General features: G+C 38.0%; 1 protein-coding gene across 1 annotated transcript in view; it reads left to right on the top strand.

Annotated features, from left to right (window-relative positions):
* Positions 1-923: 923 nt before the first annotated feature.
* Positions 924-19,113, top strand: part of LOC118765566 — an 18,702-nt gene continuing 512 nt past the window's right edge. The window contains exons 1-4 of the mRNA XM_036507770.1: positions 924-1,001; positions 1,134-1,188; positions 10,932-11,214; positions 14,717-19,113. The exon at positions 14,717-19,113 is cut by the window's right edge and continues 512 nt beyond it. Coding sequence (XP_036363663.1) covers positions 924-1,001; positions 1,134-1,188; positions 10,932-11,214; positions 14,717-19,113 — 4,813 coding nt within the window. The remainder of the gene's footprint in view (positions 1,002-1,133; positions 1,189-10,931; positions 11,215-14,716) is intronic.

The raw sequence follows: 19,113 nt of genomic DNA on the forward strand, positions 1-19,113 counted from the left end.
GGCAACGACAATGATCGGTTTGCTGATCATTTGATTGAGTGGCACTGAATAGTATAACTTTGAAGGATCATCGGGTATAATTGCGGGAGGTTCGTGAAATTGTAGAAATGATAATTCCAATTGTCCTGTCACAAACATCCAAGTAGAGATAAGAATGAGGCATGCAATTGTCATAGTTCATCGGATATTTCATGAATAATCATTTGTTGTTTAAAAGCATTGTAATTTTTCTATTTCAACATGAAAAACTAAATGCTAGCCAGAGCGCCTGTGCAATTAAACAAATAAATCTAATAACAAAAAATCTATCAACGTCTTTCTTAAACGCAACTTCATATGTTAAACACTCACTTTTGATCTGATAATAAGCGTTTATTATTTTTTTTATTTTCTTCTTTCATAATTTGAATTCCATATGAAATTGTTTTAGAGTAGCGTCTCTGATAAAAGAAAAATTTAAGAAAGGTTCTTCGTGAATATTTATCTCATCTATATGCACAAAAGAAGAAACAAACGCACACCACACACACACACAACACACACACACAAAACCACATACGCACTCACACATACACACACACACCACATACACACGTACACGTACACATTTGTAGTCACACACACAATAACACACAATCCTGCACTCACATAAGCATACGTAATCACAAACATACACATAATCGTATATATGTGTGCGTGAGTGTGTGTGTGGCTGTGTGCGACGTGTGCGTGCGTGCACGCGCAAGGATCTGTGTGTGTTTGTGTGTGTGTGCGCGTGCGTGTATACATATATACATACATACTTGAGACATACATACACACGTATGAAGTCACACACACATGCGCTCACATACTTAATATATTTATTGATTAATTCAGATGAACAGATTTTGTCACAACAAGAAAATTTTAGTCAAATGAAAATGAAGAGGATATTCCCAACATGTGTCGCAAGATGTTTCCATGTTGGTTCCAAGCGTGTGGATACACCTGAAAATTTTGTAAGTGAATAATTTAATACCATTGTAGATCTGCTTTACCTGATTGCATTCTGACATGTTTTCCATATGTAATTTTTTACTGTTACACCCGTCACATTTTAAAGATGAAAATGTTTTTGATATGGTTTTTAGATGTGTTTTGAAGAAATCAGATCACGAAAAGCTTTGGAAATCTTTAATTCTATTAGTAAATGACACCTCGAAACTGAGACAAGTGTGTGATTGTAAAAATTTACATTTTTCTCTACAATCGAAATTGTGCCAAATACCATTATTATATAATAGAATTTTATACAAATTTTAAACAAATGACGCATATATAAATACGCATAAACAAACATTTACCTGTTGTTCTGGTATGCCATTTCTTTCCCTTAATCGTTTGTCATCTCTGGAAATTTCTTCATTCTTGGGATTATCTCCCCTTCTCATACGGAGCTGTTTTTAATTGCGTTATATAACATCGGGAATCTGAGATAATTTCGTGAATCAATAGTAAATAAACAATAGCGTATGAACGAATAATAGTGAAAAGTAGATACTTCGGATCTTTTCGGTTTGAACGGCAGTTTTTTCTAGCGGTGTCATATGAAATTGTCACCCATAATTATGACCCTAGGATCGACCTATTGCATTTCAATCTGTTTCAGCGTTAGGGGTAGGGTTGGGGAAGGGTATCTTTTTTTTCTTCACAAATGTAAATAAACCCAATCTGTTTCTTAAACGAGGGACATATTCATATGGCACAGAATGTTTTCACCTCAATAGACTGTCATTGATTGGTTGAAATTGCCGAAATGCAAGAAATTAAAGACCAAATATCTTACAAACTATGAAATTTTCTCAATAAAGCCAAGAGAAAAAGATGTTTTATAAACACATTCTACCAGTATACGAAGTTTAAATTTTTTTAGTTACCTAGAAATTATGTTAAAAACTGCCGTTCAAACCGAAAAGATCCGATACTTCTGTATAAGTTGCAGTTTACAGACAAAAAAAAAAAAAAAGATGAAACTGCGCGACAGCCTTAAGTGAAGTATATTTTAAGGAAGATTAAAAAACTGAGGTCTGGAATAGGTCGCTCACACTTGGATTATCTCCGTTTTCACTGGGATTTTCAAATTATATCTTCACCAGTCACTTCAAAATGATAAAGGGAAGGATTTTATGAAAAAACAATTATGAAAATCTCTGATTTTTTAATCCCACCCCGCCACTATATCCTTGGGGCCTTTAAGACGGAATTTTCAATTTCTTTTTTTTTTTTTTTTTTTTTTACACTGGCACTTAAAAACAATGGGACAAGCCTCCTTTTAAAGTAAAAATTACTTATATAATTTTGATATCCATGAAAATCCATGCTTTTGGACGTTCACCCACATTCACGAGAAAGATCACCATTATAATCCGAAAATTCTAAAAGATTCAAGAAAATACTAACGGAAAATTATCTACTGACATCGTTGACAATTCATCTAATGATTTTGAGAGCAACATAAACTATTTTTCAAATGTTTTTCACTTTAAAATAACCACGACTGCCATAGGTTCATATAACGCCGAGCACTTTACGTTATGAATATTAATTTCAATATCGGCATATGTTAATGTGTGTGTTTGTGTGTTTGTGTCTGTGTGTGTTTGTGTATGTGTGTTTGTGGGTGTATGCTTGTGTATGTGTGTGTGTATTTGTGTTTGTGTGTGTTTGCATGTGTGTGTTTGTGTGTGTGTGTGTGTGTGTGTGTGTTGTGTATGTGTGTGTGTATGTGGGCGTATGCTTGTGTATGTTTGTGTGTTTTTGTGTTTGTGTGTGTGTTTGTGTGTGTGTGTTTGTGTGTGTGTGTGTGTGTTTGTGTGTTTATGTATGTGTATGTGTATGTGTTTGTGTATGTGTGTTTCTGTGTGTGTGTCTTTGTCTATATATGTGTGTTTGTGTGTGTGTCTGTTTGTGTATGTGTGGGTAGTAAAGAAATAGGTATTTCGTCTGCCGTTACATTCTGAGTTCAAATTCCGTCGAGGTGGACTTTACCTTTCATCCTTTCAGGGTCTATAAATTAAGTACCAGTTACGCACTGGGGTCGATGTAATCTACTTGATCCGTTTGTCTGTCCTTGTTTGTCCCCTCTGTGTTTTAGCCCCTTGTGGGTAGTAAAGAAATGGTTATTTCGTCCGTCATCAAGATCTGAGTTCAATTTCCGCCGAAATCGACTTTGCCTTTCGTCTTTTCGAGGTCGATAAATATAGTATCAGTCATGTGCTGGGTTCGATGTAATTCGACTGGTCCTTTTCCCTCAAAATTTCAGGATTTGTCTCTCAAAATTTCAGGATTATTATGATTGTTGGTGATGAGTGAAAGAAAGTTGGGGCGAAAGAGTACAACAGGGATCACCACCACCCCTGCCGGAGCCTCGTAGAGCTTTAACTGTTTCCGCTCAATAATCATACACTACGCCCGGTCTGGGAATCGAAACAGCGAGTCCGCTGCCCTAACCACTGGGCTATTGCGCCTTCTCTGTTGTTGTTGTTGACTGTGAGCTAACTTCAGAAGCTTGCTGCTGTCACTATGTGTGTAAAGTTATGTTGTTGTTTTTATTGTCGATGTTAGAGATTGGCTTAACTTTGTGAGAGAAAGAAAGAAAGTCAGGTTGGCCGACATACAATTAGATATCATTTGTCTGTATATTGACCACTGTGTTGAAGAGGAGAATGATAGAGTGGAAATATGATTTTGCATTTTTCACATCTCTCTAACTCCGAAACGCGTACACAGTTAATCAAAGCCGGATAGATTCGGTATTTTTTCTCTTTACCTGCGTGGGTTGTTGAGTATTGCTGTCTGGGAGATTTTCTTATAGTAGTGAAATAGTTAGTTTTAACTGCTATTTCTAAATTTCGGTATGTGGTGAAGCAAATTTTTGCTGAACCCTAATTATAATTATACTCATAATAATAATAATTTTATGTATAAATTTACCGATAATGGTCCTTTTAACATACCGAACTACTTGGTAAAATTATTAATTAATTAATTAATTTTACTCTTTATTATTATAGACCCAACAGCTGTAGGTAGGGAACAAGCAAACAAGTGCCAGCACCCATGTGGCCAGGAAAGGTCAAAATATATTAGAGCAGTAATAGTTACTGCTACTATGGTTAGTGAGAGTGATTATAGATTTTGAGAAGTTTTACTTTGTTCTGTTTCAATTATCGGTGACATTATATTTTCCTGTAGCAAATAAAGTTATAACGATCTTTACAGTTTTTGAGGCGGAGCAGTTTGTTAAAATGACAATCGCTTATCTTCTGCGTTTGTTATTGGTTCTGGAAGATGTTTTGGACTATGTGATTTCAAGGCGCCTCAGTTATTTAGAAAGTTGTATATATTCATTTTCATTTTCAATGAAAGGAGAATGCTTGCGTGATCGGACATCTAGAAGAAATTAAGAGGTTATGTACTCGCAAGAGTTCCTTGTTTTGAAGTTGCTTGACTCAGATATCTGTCGACGTTTGAAAGTGTTCTTATTATAGAAGAGGTGTGTGTATATTCGAATAATCAGAGAAATCACTGAAATACTCACGGAAAATTGAAGATAAATTGAAGAAATTGTCTCTTTTAGGCAGCCGTGGCAACTGGACGTATTTTTCTCCTTGCTCTGCTTGGTATGTAGACGAAGAAACAGAAATCAGCTCAACTCAAACATTTCTCATTTTTAATTCCTAATTCTTGCGAAAGCTGCGATATGAAATCAACACAAGATTAATTTTGACCCCATGGTGCCTGCGATAACCTGTGGGAAAACAAATCATTTTTTGCGAGTGCGGTGTAAATTTCTCCTGTGATTTTACTAAATATATACGCATGTACACATGCATCCTGCGATTTTATTAAATTCATTGAACACTCACGATTTACGCACACTTTTGACTTTTCACTCATATTTGTCTGCGTAAAACTCTTTGTTAAAAACTCTCAGTTTAAAACTAGCGGCCACACATACGGGATTATGCATATCAAACTATCACAAAATTTCACAAAATTCAAACAGCCTTCACTTTCAAAATAATCTTTCCTCCATCACATAGATAAGAAGAGAATCCATCGAAATTATTGACTAGCAAAATCAACGAAAAAAAAGACCTATAACAAAGAGAGCAAGAGCACTCAGAGAGCGCAAACCTCCGTCAACGTCCTCTCAACGATTAGTCAGAGATGATTTTTAAAATAAGAATATCTTAAATAAACTCGACTGCTTTCACAAACGAGAATACTAAAATGAACCCGACCGTTCTCAAAAGTTAAGTTTAACAAAATCGGAAAAATAATCCAGAATTCTCGTCCGGTACCTAATCGAACACAGTGGCAGTAATTGAATGTGAAGGTAGCTGTAAAAAATTTAGTAACAGTAATAAATACTTTATTCTTATCTAATACAAGTCAAAGTTAACAAATTCACCATTCAAAATAGTTACAGCCTAAAGGGAGATAATTGAGAAAGATTTGAAAGTTAACGTAAGCTCGTAATCATGCAAAGTAAAGTAAATATGACAAATCATCCAGAATCCTTTTGTGGTACCGGATCAATACAAAAATCTAATCAGGTCGTGCCAGTTACGAGTTCGAACATTCCTGAAAGTTTCATCCGAATCCATCCAGCGGTTCGTGAGGTATCTTTTCCACGGACATTCAAACAAACAAACAAACGTGACTGAAAACAATACTTCCGCCTACGCTAAGGCGGAGGTAATAAAATCACTTTACAGCAACTACTGTTACCATGACTTTTCACTCGTATATCTCTGTTTAAACCTAACGGTCACATACACAAGATTATACATTTTAGATTGTCACAAAATTTCGCAAAACTCAAATAATCTTCACTTTCAAAATAATTTTTTCCATTACATAATAATGTTCGTCCTTCGGTTCGAAGATGACCAATTGACATCATCTGATGAAACTTCCGCCATGAGACCTGAGGTGGCTGGTGAGGCCAATCCGGGCAAGGAAGCCCCTCCCACAGGTGGGGCAGAAGTGGGTAGGTGCCGTGCTACTGGTGCAGGCGGCTCTGGCTTTACGCATCTGACGTTTCTGCTCCGCTGACCGAATCCGTCCCTCCTCGGCTGTCCCTGCTCCCACGGTGATTGCGCTGCGCCAGGATGAGCGGTTGGCAGCAAGTGTCTCCCAGGTCTCTGTTCCGATGGAGAAGTCTTTGAGAGAGACCTTGAGACTATCCTTGTAGCGCTTCTTCTGCCCTCCGACTTTGCGCCTGCCCTGGCCGAGTTCACCGTAGAAGAGCTGTTTTGGGATGCGAGTGTCGAACATGCGGGAGACGTGGCCCGCCAATCTCAGCTGGGCCTTGCGCATGATTGTGATGGTGCTAGGGAGATCTGCCTGCTTCAGAACTTCCGTGTCTGGGACTTTGTCCTGCCAGCGGATGTGAAGGAGGTTCCGAAGACACCTGAGATGGAAGTGGTTTAATCCACCTAAATTATTGACTAGCAAAACGAACGAAAGAAAAGACAGCAGCTACTATTACTATGAGCAAAATAGTCCAAAAGAAAGTTTTCTGGACAGAGAGTGAAATTGTTATTCTACTCAACAGCTGGCTTGACCTTTCACAAAAAACCCACCACACAAGCGTCATGCCTCAGTGACGTTGCTTCTGAAATTGTCCAGCTTTTTGACAATCGAACAACAAAACAAGTGGAATCTATATTAAAGCATTTTTCGAAATCCTACCACCTCGTTAAGGAGCATCTTACAATAATCAGCTTAATATTCTCCAATTCTACTAAACGATAACTGCTTTCTGCTACTGACCTGCTAACGGTCCAACCGTCTAATGCCCACATACCAAAACCTGCTAACTCCATGATTACCATGACAACCAATTCTTCATACCCATCACCAACAACATCACTACCATCGCCATCATCATCATCATCATTATCATCATCATTATCATCATCATCATCATCATCATCATCATCATCATCATCATCATCATCATCATCACAAGCAACATCACTGCCATCACCATCGTCACCACCGCCATTATTATCGATGCCAGCGCCGTCGTTGTCACGATCGTCATCATCAGCTACTACTACTACTGTCTCCACCACCACAACCTTTACCGGTCTTTCACCGATAAAATCCAGCTCTAGCATGACTAACATCTCAGCCCAACCGAATTCACCAGGAACAACCGTTACCACACCATTCCCAGAACCATTCAACTCTAAATCTTCTGCAAACAAACTTCTGTCACATATCCCACTCTCACTGACAAAATGAAACCCAAAAATCCTCCGTTATTCCCTCTGTAAGAAGATGTGTTTGCAACAAGACTCCCTTTACGCTCACCTTCCAGGAACTAAACGCAACGACATGGAATATCCATGAACATATAACCACATTACACTCCTCTTACATAAAGAAAACGGAATCCGGATCTTTTCAATTGTGTGGCCAGGAGCCCAGATCTTTCTACTTAACTAAATAATTTGAAACTTTGTATGCTGGTACAGTGTTTCAAAACAAGACACAGATTGGAACTAGTTTATTTGAGAAAAATCTATTTTATGACTTTAATCGTAGATTAAAACTGCGAATTTTAACCAATGAGATTGCTTGTTTTCATATTTAATACGTTACTGCATTCTGTTAGTGTGACGTAGAAAGCAGTTTTGTGACATACACCGAGTAAAAAATTTCATCGTTATTGTTTTGTTTACATGTTACTGAAGATGGGAAATTTCCGAAGTCTCTCCCCCACCCCCCTTTCGCGAGCGCGCATTTTTTTCATGATAGTCGTTTAGAGCAAGTTGTTTTACACCTATTACGCTGTTTTTGTTTTTGTTTTTGTGCCCGGTTCAGACGCTTTCGGAAATTCCCGATATAAATTTTCCGAGGCCTTTTCCCCACCCCTCTTTCGCGAGAGCGCATTTTTTGTGTCATATTCGTTTAGAGCAAGTTGTTTTACACATATTACACTATTTTTTTTTTGTTTTGGTGCCCGGGTCAGCCCCTCAGACGCTTTCGAAAATGTGAATTTTCCGAGGCCTCTCCCCTACCCCATTTTCGCGTGCGCGAATTTTTTTTTTCATATTCGTTCATAGGAAGTTGTTTTACACCTATTACACACATTTTTTTTTTATTTTCTGATATGCGTAACGCTTTATATTAACCCATTTGTTTACATACCATATGTTTACTACGTCACCAAATTGGTGGTCGAGACGGAGTAAATAATATGAAGCCGAAAGACGGAATACCATTGGTTAAAATTCTAATTATTAAACAATGTTAAACTTAGAAGTTACAATTCCGTTTTCATTCTGGTTTACAATTAAGTTTACTTTTGACACATTCTACCAGTATACGAAGTTTCAAATTGTTTGGTTCAGTAGGAAAAATTTGGAAAAACTGGCTTCACAAATGAATAGTTCCCGGAATCCCAATGTCTGCTGCTATTCTCTTCATGAGGGAATATGTTTGCAACAAAGCTGCCGTTTTACGGTACTACTTCAGAAGAGTGGTCCCGGTGTGCGCACTAGCTAGTCGTGACTAGTCGATCCTACAACGACTACCTAGCAAAGTAAATAAAATACAAAATAAATAATTTTTTTACGGAAAGTAAATAATTTTTTAAAACAAAGTAAATAAAACACAAAAACACAAAGTAAGGATCGACTAGTCACGTCTAGTTTGCACAGATGCGCGAGTACGTGAGTGCGCGCACTGAGACCACTCTTCTTAAGTAGTAACTCGTTTTACCCACCTACCGGGACCTAGACGCCCATTAGTAAATATAGTGGCACTGAGAAAAGTGGTAATATTGTGAGTGTTCCCCGCAACAGATTATCCCAGCTCCACAAAGTTCGACCACTACAATAACTGTATCGCCTACTACGGCAAAAATAGGCGTAGGAGTGGCTGTGTGGTATGTAGCTTGCGGATCTTTTCATTTTGAAAGCCAGATTTTCCTAGTTAACTAAACAATTTGAAACTTCGTATCGTATACTGGTAGAATGTGTCAAAAGAAAACATAATTGTAAACCAAAATGAAAACGGAATTGTAATTTCTAAGTTTAACGTTGTTTAATAATTCGAATTTTAACCAATGATATTCTTTCTTTCGACTTCATATCATTTAGTGCCTCTCAAAATATTGTTACTGTGACGTAAACAGCTATTTTGTGACGTAGTTAACGTAAACATAAAATGTAAACATCCGCTTATCGTAACTAAACACTTCAAACTTCGTGGAGTACATATAAAATTTGTGCAGATCCTAAATAGTTAAATTCTTTTTGAAAGTCTTAGTATATATAAAATGAGTGTTTGAATTATTTTCCATTGTTTGCATTGCTTACACACACACACACACATACATACACACATACTAAAATTACATCGTTGGAGCAGTAATTTATTTATGTATTTTTTGTTATACAATTTATTTTTAAGCTGAATCCCTATCCTGCCATTAACCTCTTTCTTATAAAATAGTTGAAGAATCTGGGGTGTAGGAATTGGGCCAGTATTGGAACTTTTAACTTCTTGCTCTCTATCTGATGATCTCCGAAATTTAAGAATCTTGTGTTAACTGGGCTCTTATTATTTACTCTGACTCTGCCACCACCTCAATGCAAAGACTATCAATATCTGAATCATCTTCACAACCACCACTACAACCATTACTACAACCTCCAATGCCACCACCACAACCATCTTCTGCAACCACAGCCCCAAGATCAATACCAGCATCATATTCAAAATCACCAATTTCACCACCACTACACTCTGCAATGTCTTCAACACTACCATCCAGGAGACATCCTAACATAATCAATGCTACTACTACTATCATCATCATTATCATCATCATCCACTGCCGCCACCACCACCACCACCACCACCACCACTGCCATGATAACCACATCTACCACAGCTGTTTGCTTACTGCTTACCCACTCACAAAATAGCTGTCTACGTCACAGTAACACTATGCAGCTAATAATTTCAAAGGAAAACAGACAATACGATTGGTTAAAATTCGCAGATTTAAACTACGTTTAAAACTTATAAAATACGTTTTTGTCAAAAAGACTAGTTGAAATTATTGTTTTCTTTTGACACATTCTACCAATATACGAAGTTTCAAATTATTTAGTTAACTAGAAAAATCTGAAAAATCTGGCTTTCAAAATGAAAAGATCCGTAGCTTGCTTACCAACCACATGGATCTGGGTTCAGTCCCACTGCGTGGCACCTTGGGCAACTGTCTTTTACTATAGCCTCGGACCGACCAAAGCCTTGTGAGTGGATTTGGTAGACGGAAACTGAAAGAAGCCCGTCGCATATATGAATATATATATATGTGTGTATGTGTGTGTATATGTTTGTGCGTCTGTGTTTGCCCCCCCCCCGCCCCCCAACATCGCTTGACAACCGATGCTGGTGTGTTTACGTCCTCGTAATTTAGTGGTTCGGCAAAACAGACCGATAGAATAAGTACTAGGCTTACAAAAAATAAGTCCTGGGGTCGATTTGCTCGACTAAAGGTGGTGCTCCAGCATGGCCACAGTCAAATGACTGAAACAAGTAGAAGTGTAAAAGAGAGAGTTATCCCACATAAGCTGAGGAACGGAAAACCAAGCCGAAAAGAGCAAAAGCTTTAACTGCAGTCGCATCCAGCAGTGCAACAACTGCAGTGACTCTAGAAACCAAACTTCTTTTTTAGCCATGCTGAATCTGGCGAAAGAAATTCAGAGAAGTATCCAACCTCTATTACCAACCCAAGGCAAAAATACCCTTACTGAGTAGCAACAACAATAACAACAACAAACATGATGTGCGGATCCTGAAGAAACGCATCGATGCTGCTCCCTTAACAATGACATTTCTCCTTCACGCCTAAGGTATCAACCCAGCCATCAAGGTTCAAAAATGGAAACTATCCTACATTGAGGAATGGATTGCAGCACGCTCACATCCAATCCCTTTCTTTGTCCTAATTGAGACCCACCTAAATGACCTTCATTTAGAGGCTGAACTGAAAACCAAAGACTTCAGTGCCATTCGCTCAGATCGGGCAGGCCAAAGAAACGATGGAGTTGCTGTTTCCCTCCATGATTCTTTCAGCACAGATACCAAGGATCTTTTCTCCAACGGCTACTACGAATCAGTCTCAACACAACAAGAGTAAAGACCTGTCTGTCGTTGGGCTCTACAGATCCCCACAAGCATCCTTACACTATTTCCAAAAGTGACTCGAGAACATCACATTTTTCCTCCTGCGATGTAACCCAGGAAATATTCTGATGATGGGCGACTTTAACCCACCCTCGGTAGATTGGTCCACTAATATTGTTAGACCAAGAACTTTCACCTCAAGCTCAGACAAAGCAGCAGTAGAGTAAATTTTCAAATTTATGGATATTTTTTCTGTCACAATTCGTCCATGAACAAACCAGAAACAACCACAGCGTTTTGGACCTAGTGCTAAGCACTCTTGCTAACAGTAGCCATAACATCATAGTAGAAAGATCCTTCCTATCCGATCTGTAACCTCAATGTTCAGCATCCAAAAAGTTTGGCATAAATCAATAGCTCCAGTACTACCATTTGGTAATATAAATTTACACAAGTCAAAGTGGAATGTGATCACTCAAGACTTATTGCAAGTGGACTGTCCTTCACCCTTGCTTCTTCCAATGTCACAACAAACACAAATGCATGGCAACTCTTTGAGGACACAGTTACCCACATATACTCAAAACACACACTCACACGACTCATAAATAACAGTAGATGCAGGATTCCAAAACAGAGAAAAGCGCATATCAGGAGAATATGAAGAATAAACCGAAAAATCAATATTCTAAAATACCACCATCAGCAGCGCACCCAAAGAGAACATTAACAACTTTGGAATCAAAGAAGCTACAGCTGCAGGGCTGTATGAGAACCTTCATAAACGACCAAAGAGCTACAGAATAACTCTAATGTCTTTTACTCCTTTGCAAAAACACATAAGTCCATAGCTTCCTCTATCCGCACATTGGTTGACGGAAACGGTATGCATCTTTCACGGTGATGCCAAAGATACGGCTGAGGTTCTGCAAAGTCAATACCGCTCTGTTTTCAGTGACCCACATTCAGTTAAATCAAGCATCTTTACTTCTTTGGATCCTGAAAATGTCTTTTCCGACATAACCTTCGACGCCACTGATATCCAGCAGCAATAAAAGAAATCAAACCTGATGCAGCAGTGGGGCCAGACAGGTTCCTTGCTAGAGTGCTGAAGGAATGCAGACAGCATCTTTCAAGTCCTCTTGCAAATCTCTGGAGGAAATTACCGAATGCCAGTGTTATCCCTCAAAATTTCTCTATTAGTCATTCGCTCCTCTCTTTAAAAAAGGGAATAAATTGCTTCCAGTAAACTACCGTCCAATCTCACTCACCTCACATACCACCAAAATGTTTGAGAGAGAGTTGAGATCAAGAATAACAGCCTTCCTAGAGCAAAATCATCTTCTAAATTACAACCAGCATGGCTTTCGTGGTGGGAGACACTGTCTAACACAGCTCCTCCACCACTTTGATGACTTAAATTCACCAAGTGAGGGCTTCAACACCTCAAATTTGGGGGAATGAATTAAGTCTATTACATCGACCCCAGTGCGAAACTGGTACTGAATCGACCCTGAAAGGATGAAAGGCAAAGTCGACTCCAGCGGAATTTGAATCTGAACTCAGACCGTAAAACAGACAAAATCCCGCTAAGTAATTTTCCCGGCATGCTAACGGTTCTGCCTGCTCACCGCCTTAGAATAATAATAATAATAATAATAGTAATAATAATAATCCTTTCTACTAAAGGCACAAGTCCTAAAATTTTGGTGGAGGGGGCTAGTCTATTACATCTACCCCACTGTTTTACTGGTACACCGAAGTATGAAAAACAAAGTCGATCTCGGCGGAATTTAGAATAATAATAATATTATTGTCACAACCACAGCTCTTGCTTTCGACCTTCCACTAGAAATAACAGTCGAAATGAAACAAAAACGTGAACTGTCAATAAAAACAAAAGAATAATGAAGTAAGACTATGTAGCGGAATATTATGAATTAAAGAAATTCATATTTTCCATACAAATCGCATTTTTCGCACATGCAGGGTCACATAAACACGTAAAAATGTGAGTCCACTATAAAACGATACCTGCCATAGCACCGTTTATTTCCTCGCATAAGACAGGCCCAAGTGTTTCGTACTTGTTGAGTATAGATATTGCCTTGCGAATTAACAAACTCAATGCTGTGCTTCAACGTTCTATGGTGAAATTGGTACCCTGATATCTCAGGAATATGCAAATATGCACGTCACAGACTTCTGTAAATAGGTATAAACTTCTCGAGTTTCGCGACATACACTGCCGAAAACCCACTACACTAGTAGCATTATTGAATCCCGCTGTTATTTCCTTCTGAAAAAGACTGTTTCGTATGTTTCAACAATTCTGCCGGCACCACCCATCTTTATTTGGTTACGACGTAAATCGTGTGCGCAGACCTCTCGTAAATAAATTCTATAATCTACTGCTACTTCCTTACAAAATGTAGTCGTTGTCAAGTCTTTGACCCAGGAGTACATAAACAAAATCACACTTCTTAGTAGAAGGATCCCGCCTTTCAACTTTCAACCACATGCCTCTTCTAACAGAGACAAGGCTCACAACATTTTCTTCTAATACATCAAGGGTATACGTAGGTAAGAAATACAAACAATAATTAATGAAGCAGAGTTTACCTTGGGCAAAAATCATCTGTCTAAATTTGGGACTTCATAAGACTTGAAAATTTGAAAATATTAACAGATTTACATGTATGATAGTTGTACTGGATTGTTTTGGCTTATAGAGTTAACCCACACTCCATTTTAACGTCATCAGATTTTCGTTGGCAGAGTGTATCTCGCGGAAAAAATTTTTTGCAAACATTTATGTGAGATCTGATTTGATGTCAATTAAAAAATTCGATTCGATGCCGGAAGAATTTCAGGCCGTGGATTACCAATATCATCCATGTATGTTCACGACACTTTGGTGCATTGGATAAAATGATTATTTGTCGTTTTGTGCCCAGAGCATAAAAGTCTCCGTGGTAATGACATAATTATCCTTTTATAGCATTGTTACATTTACACACATACAGACTCACAAGCACACACACACACACACACACACACACACACATGCATTAACACACACAGATACACACACGCACATGCACACACATAGATACACACATGCACAGGTATAGTAATACAGACACATACATGCAGTCATATACATACAGCTCGTACATGCAGCTATGGACGTGGAGGGTTTTGAATTTATTTTCATTCATTTAATCGATTTGAAAAGACGCCGTTGTTGCTATTTACCAAAGAAGCGGCATTCTTTAAACGCCAACGGAAGATATATTCCTGCTATAAACGGAAATTGTAAAATAGCACAAGTCAAAGCTTCGAAAAGAAATATGAAAATTTTGCGTTTACTTTTTATATTATTCAATTTTTTGCCTTCAAATAATGGGAAATATATTATTAAGTTTAAAGAAGAGCATTTCCCCCCAAGTAGCATTCCTTCTAATCCATTAAATCTCTACTATTCTGTCCCACTAAATCAAACGATTAGCAAATCAATAATTGCCGTGTTACAATTTAAGAACGGGACTCTGTTTACACCAAAACCAACATCAAACATAACAGCAAAAGTGACATCACTGGATGTTAAAACAGCCGAAAACAGTTCCCATTCAGATACTTGGGCTGAGAGTGGAGGTAAATTGTGTCAGAAAACAGCATGGTGGCTGGGTTATCCGGAGAGATTAAATAGAGAATATGCGAAAACCCGGTGTGGGTCACCGAATTCTAAAGTTCAATTGAACATTGAAATATTTAAAGGAGAAATAATAATTGACTGGATCTACCATGAACATACAATATTACCGCCTGGCCCACGAGTGCTGAGAATTGAGGTCCCCAAATATCACGCAAAAACTGATACTAATCCAATACGCATTACAGTTCCTGCACATCATTTGAGAATTACCAAACAACCTCCAGCATCAGTAAAAGCGAACCATAATTTCGATGTTGAGGTCGAAATTCGGGATAGCAGCAATAAACGAGTAGAAGATGGCCTTGATTCAGTGGCATTTGTTATATTAACAGTTCCGTATGACTATAAGAAATTCTATGCCGACAAAAAGAGAGAAATGATTTTAGCTTCGTCAGAAGTCATGCTGGACGCTGATGAATTTTTGCTACATCTCAACACACGAGATTTGTCTATTCGTAAACAAGCGGTGAAGGGTAAAGTTGTTTTCCGAACTATTCGAATTTTAGATGCAGTCCATAATTTTCAGTTAAATTTAACGATGACAATGGCACGTGATCCTTTTATTAGAATTCCATCTTGTCCGTCTTGCTATATCGATTTTGATCACTATCATATTTCAGATGATGGCAAATATTTTCTGTTCACTCGTGTGACAGGTGCGAAACAGGGGAATATATTGCCTATGATTTTCACGTCTTTAATAAGCATCGAGGTTCAGCTTATATCGAAATTAGTTCTCGATGAAAAAGTGAAAGAAAGATGGAATAAAATTCGAGATCCCAAAACGAAAAGAATCCCTATATTACTAAGTTCCTTCATCCCTGGTGGATTTTCTCTTATTGCGTTGGATAGCAGTGATCATCGAATATATTCAGGGCCAGATTCTGATCGTTCATTATTTTTTCTAACAGATCCGGTTGATGTTTGTGTATCATCTGATAAATATGCTAAGTTAAAAAGAGGAAGAGCTATTATATATATATCAATATGTGAGGTAATTGACAAAGTAAAGTTAACGATATACCCTCACGGTAAAAAACAAATTTCATATACCACACCAGAGTTTACTGTTCGAGGTAATGTTTCAATTGTCCACTTTGGAGATCTTCACTACAGTGGGTCTGGGGAAAACGTTGATTCTCACGTTAATACTTTCATTCAACTTGCTGTAAATGACATCAACAATGGAATATTAGTTCCGTATTTGAAAAAGAAAGGCATGTGGTTCAGTGTAAAAAGCGTGGACACCAAGAACAATGTATCGATTGCATACAAAAAATTAATGTATTTTACTTCAGAAATTAATTTGCTTCGTTATGATAGTATACGTTTAGTGATCAGTAGCGTGTCATTAGAGATCACTGAAGCCGTATACCCATTGCTTCTGAAAGGACGTTTGCCATTTATTTCAATAGCTAACATTGGAGGTGATTTCTCCAGCATCCAAAGATACAAATATTTCAATAGGATTTGTTGGACGGAAGACTCTCTCATCAACTCAGTACTTCTCGCTACGAAAGAGCGGAAATGGTTTCAAATATTAATAATGCGTTACCACGACACTCACGTCAGCCCACTCTTTTACGTTTATATGAATAAATATGGAATCAAATTGATTGCAGATATTGTCCTTCCGGTTCTAAAGAATATAGATGAAAAAAGTATGTTTGCTAAGCATTTCACGGCAGAAATGTTAGATACTGCCGCTTCAGGTTGTAAGATAATATTTTTATTTGCGCCTAAGTTTATTCAACCTTATGTATTCCATGATGCATATTTGACTGGCATCTCTGCGTTACATGGTTTTCAATGGGTTTTATTTGGTGAATATGCCAGGCAATTCCCATTTGATGATGAGGGAGTATGCAATGGTACAGTGAAATGCACTCATGCATTTGCAGGTACAAATTTGTTTAGTGAACAATATAATATAAGCGGCTATAGTTCATCTGACTGGTTTCGAATATTCGGTAATTGGTTTGCAGCCGACAAAACTATATACAAAGGCGGAAGCGTAAGCTACAGACCTAACTATATTGGTGCAAGAATGGGGCTTGGATACGATGCTGTGCATCTTTATGCAGCCATGCTGGCGCAAATCATCCGCCATCAAACGACAGCGACTGGAGAACAACAAGTTGCTGAATTACGAAAAGTTAAAATTCATGGTTTGACTTCTTATCTGCAACTTGATAGACATGGGAACCGTATTGGTTACTTCGGATCTTTAGCTCATATAAATCCTCGTTCAAATCGGACAGGTTCAGGTGAAGAAAGAGTCACAGAATTTATAAGGTGCTTCCAAAAAATCAACAACACTGCCCAACTAGAGATCCCATATTCTGCAAAAGGAGATTACCAAAGATTTGACATTGAAGCTCCACTCACACTACCACATTCTACTCGATATAACTTACGCCGATATTGGTCTTATTCTGGCATGATTGATATAATCACACAAAGATTGATTAGAAATCCCCGAGAAAGTTGGCCTCCAGTTAAGATAATGAGGACTGAGAAGGTCGTACCACCTTTCTTTTGTAAAAAGCCGTGCGGGAGAAAACTGGTAAGCCCCGAGGATGTAACTATTTTCGATACTGGTACGTGTATTTCAAAAGACAAATGCAAATGCAAAGATGGGTACCAAGGTGCAAAATGTCATATTGTGGAGTGTGGCTGTGACAATGGTCATTGCATAGAACCAAGAGAATGCATATGTAAAGAGGGTTATGTTGGCCCCTACTGCGAAAAGGCAAATTGCACCAAATGCAAATATGGGACATGTTCCAAACCGTTTGAGTGTCGTTGTCACACATGGATTTACACAGGGAAATACTGTGATGTGCATGTCGGATACATCATATTAACTATTGCAGCTATTTTAATATCAAGCTTCTTCGTGTATTTCATTATTACAAAATTAATAGAACACAGGCAAAAACGAGCAGCTCTCGCTAATACTGACTGGATTGTCGATTGGTCAACTGTTGAAATATATGAGACAAGCCATGTCTCATTTCCTTATAACAGCAGATGTGCATCCATGATTCAGAGATACAGATGGAAAGGACAAGAATGGTATGTAAAATTCATTAACAGTAGTACAATAGATAGCAAAAATGAAGCTCTTATTCTCGAAATGGTTAGCTTGGTTAAACTTAGACATGAGAACCTTATTCAATATGGTGGTGCTTGTCTGGTGAAACCCAATGTCAGTCTGTTTGTCGAATTCCTCGATAAGGGAAGTCTAAAAGATATTTTACAAAATGAAGCAGTTGATCTTGGATGGGAATTCCGGTTCTCCTTTCTGAAAGACATATGTCGTGGTATGGAATTTATTCACAACAAAACAGATATCAAGTCCCACGGTCGTCTGAAATCTTCAAACTGTTTATTAAACAATCGGTGGACAGTACGCCTCACTGGTTTTGGGGCAAATATTATTCGTTTTGGGGAGAAGAGGATTACGAAATCAGTTCACAGCAAGAAAGAGCTATTCTGGACAGCTCCTGAATTGTTAAAAAATGTCTCAGATTTAGATGGAATCAAATCTGGTACACAGCCTGGTGATGTTTATTCATTCGCAATAGTCACAAGTGAAATTATTACTAGAGCGCCCCCTTATAAATACGAACTCTATTATTTATCAGTAAAAGAAATTATAGGTTTAATAACATATGAATCTAGCAAGGCGATACGGCGAATTTGGGAAGATATCGGTGGAAAGGCCATGCTTTACACAAGACCAATTATAAAAGAAGAACTTTTCCCGACAAATACAACCACTCATGAGTTATTTGCCAAAATGATTGCACAATGTTGGCAGGATGAACCTTTAGCGAGGCCTGTGTTCGGTACAATTCATCAAATGCTTACAGAAATACATCCAGGGAAAGGTGAGTTTAAAGATAATTTAATTGATCGGTTGGAGACGTATTCTAGTAGTTTAGAAGTTGTCGTCATTCAAAGAACAAAAGAACTTAAAAAGAGCAAGGATAAAGCAGAAAGGCTCCTTGGCGAAATGCTTCCAAGGAAAGTAGCGAACGACATAAGAGAAGGAAACAAAATTTATCCAGAGTATTTTGAATGTGTCAGTGTATTCTTTAGCGATGTCACCAATTTCTCCAATATTTGCAACGAGAGTAAAGCATTCGAGGTTGTGGACTTTTTGAATGAGATTTATAATGCAT

Source organism: Octopus sinensis, linkage group LG12 (genome assembly GCF_006345805.1).
Source record: "Octopus sinensis linkage group LG12, ASM634580v1, whole genome shotgun sequence".
In the NCBI taxonomy this organism is placed as follows: domain Eukaryota; kingdom Metazoa; phylum Mollusca; class Cephalopoda; order Octopoda; family Octopodidae; genus Octopus; species Octopus sinensis.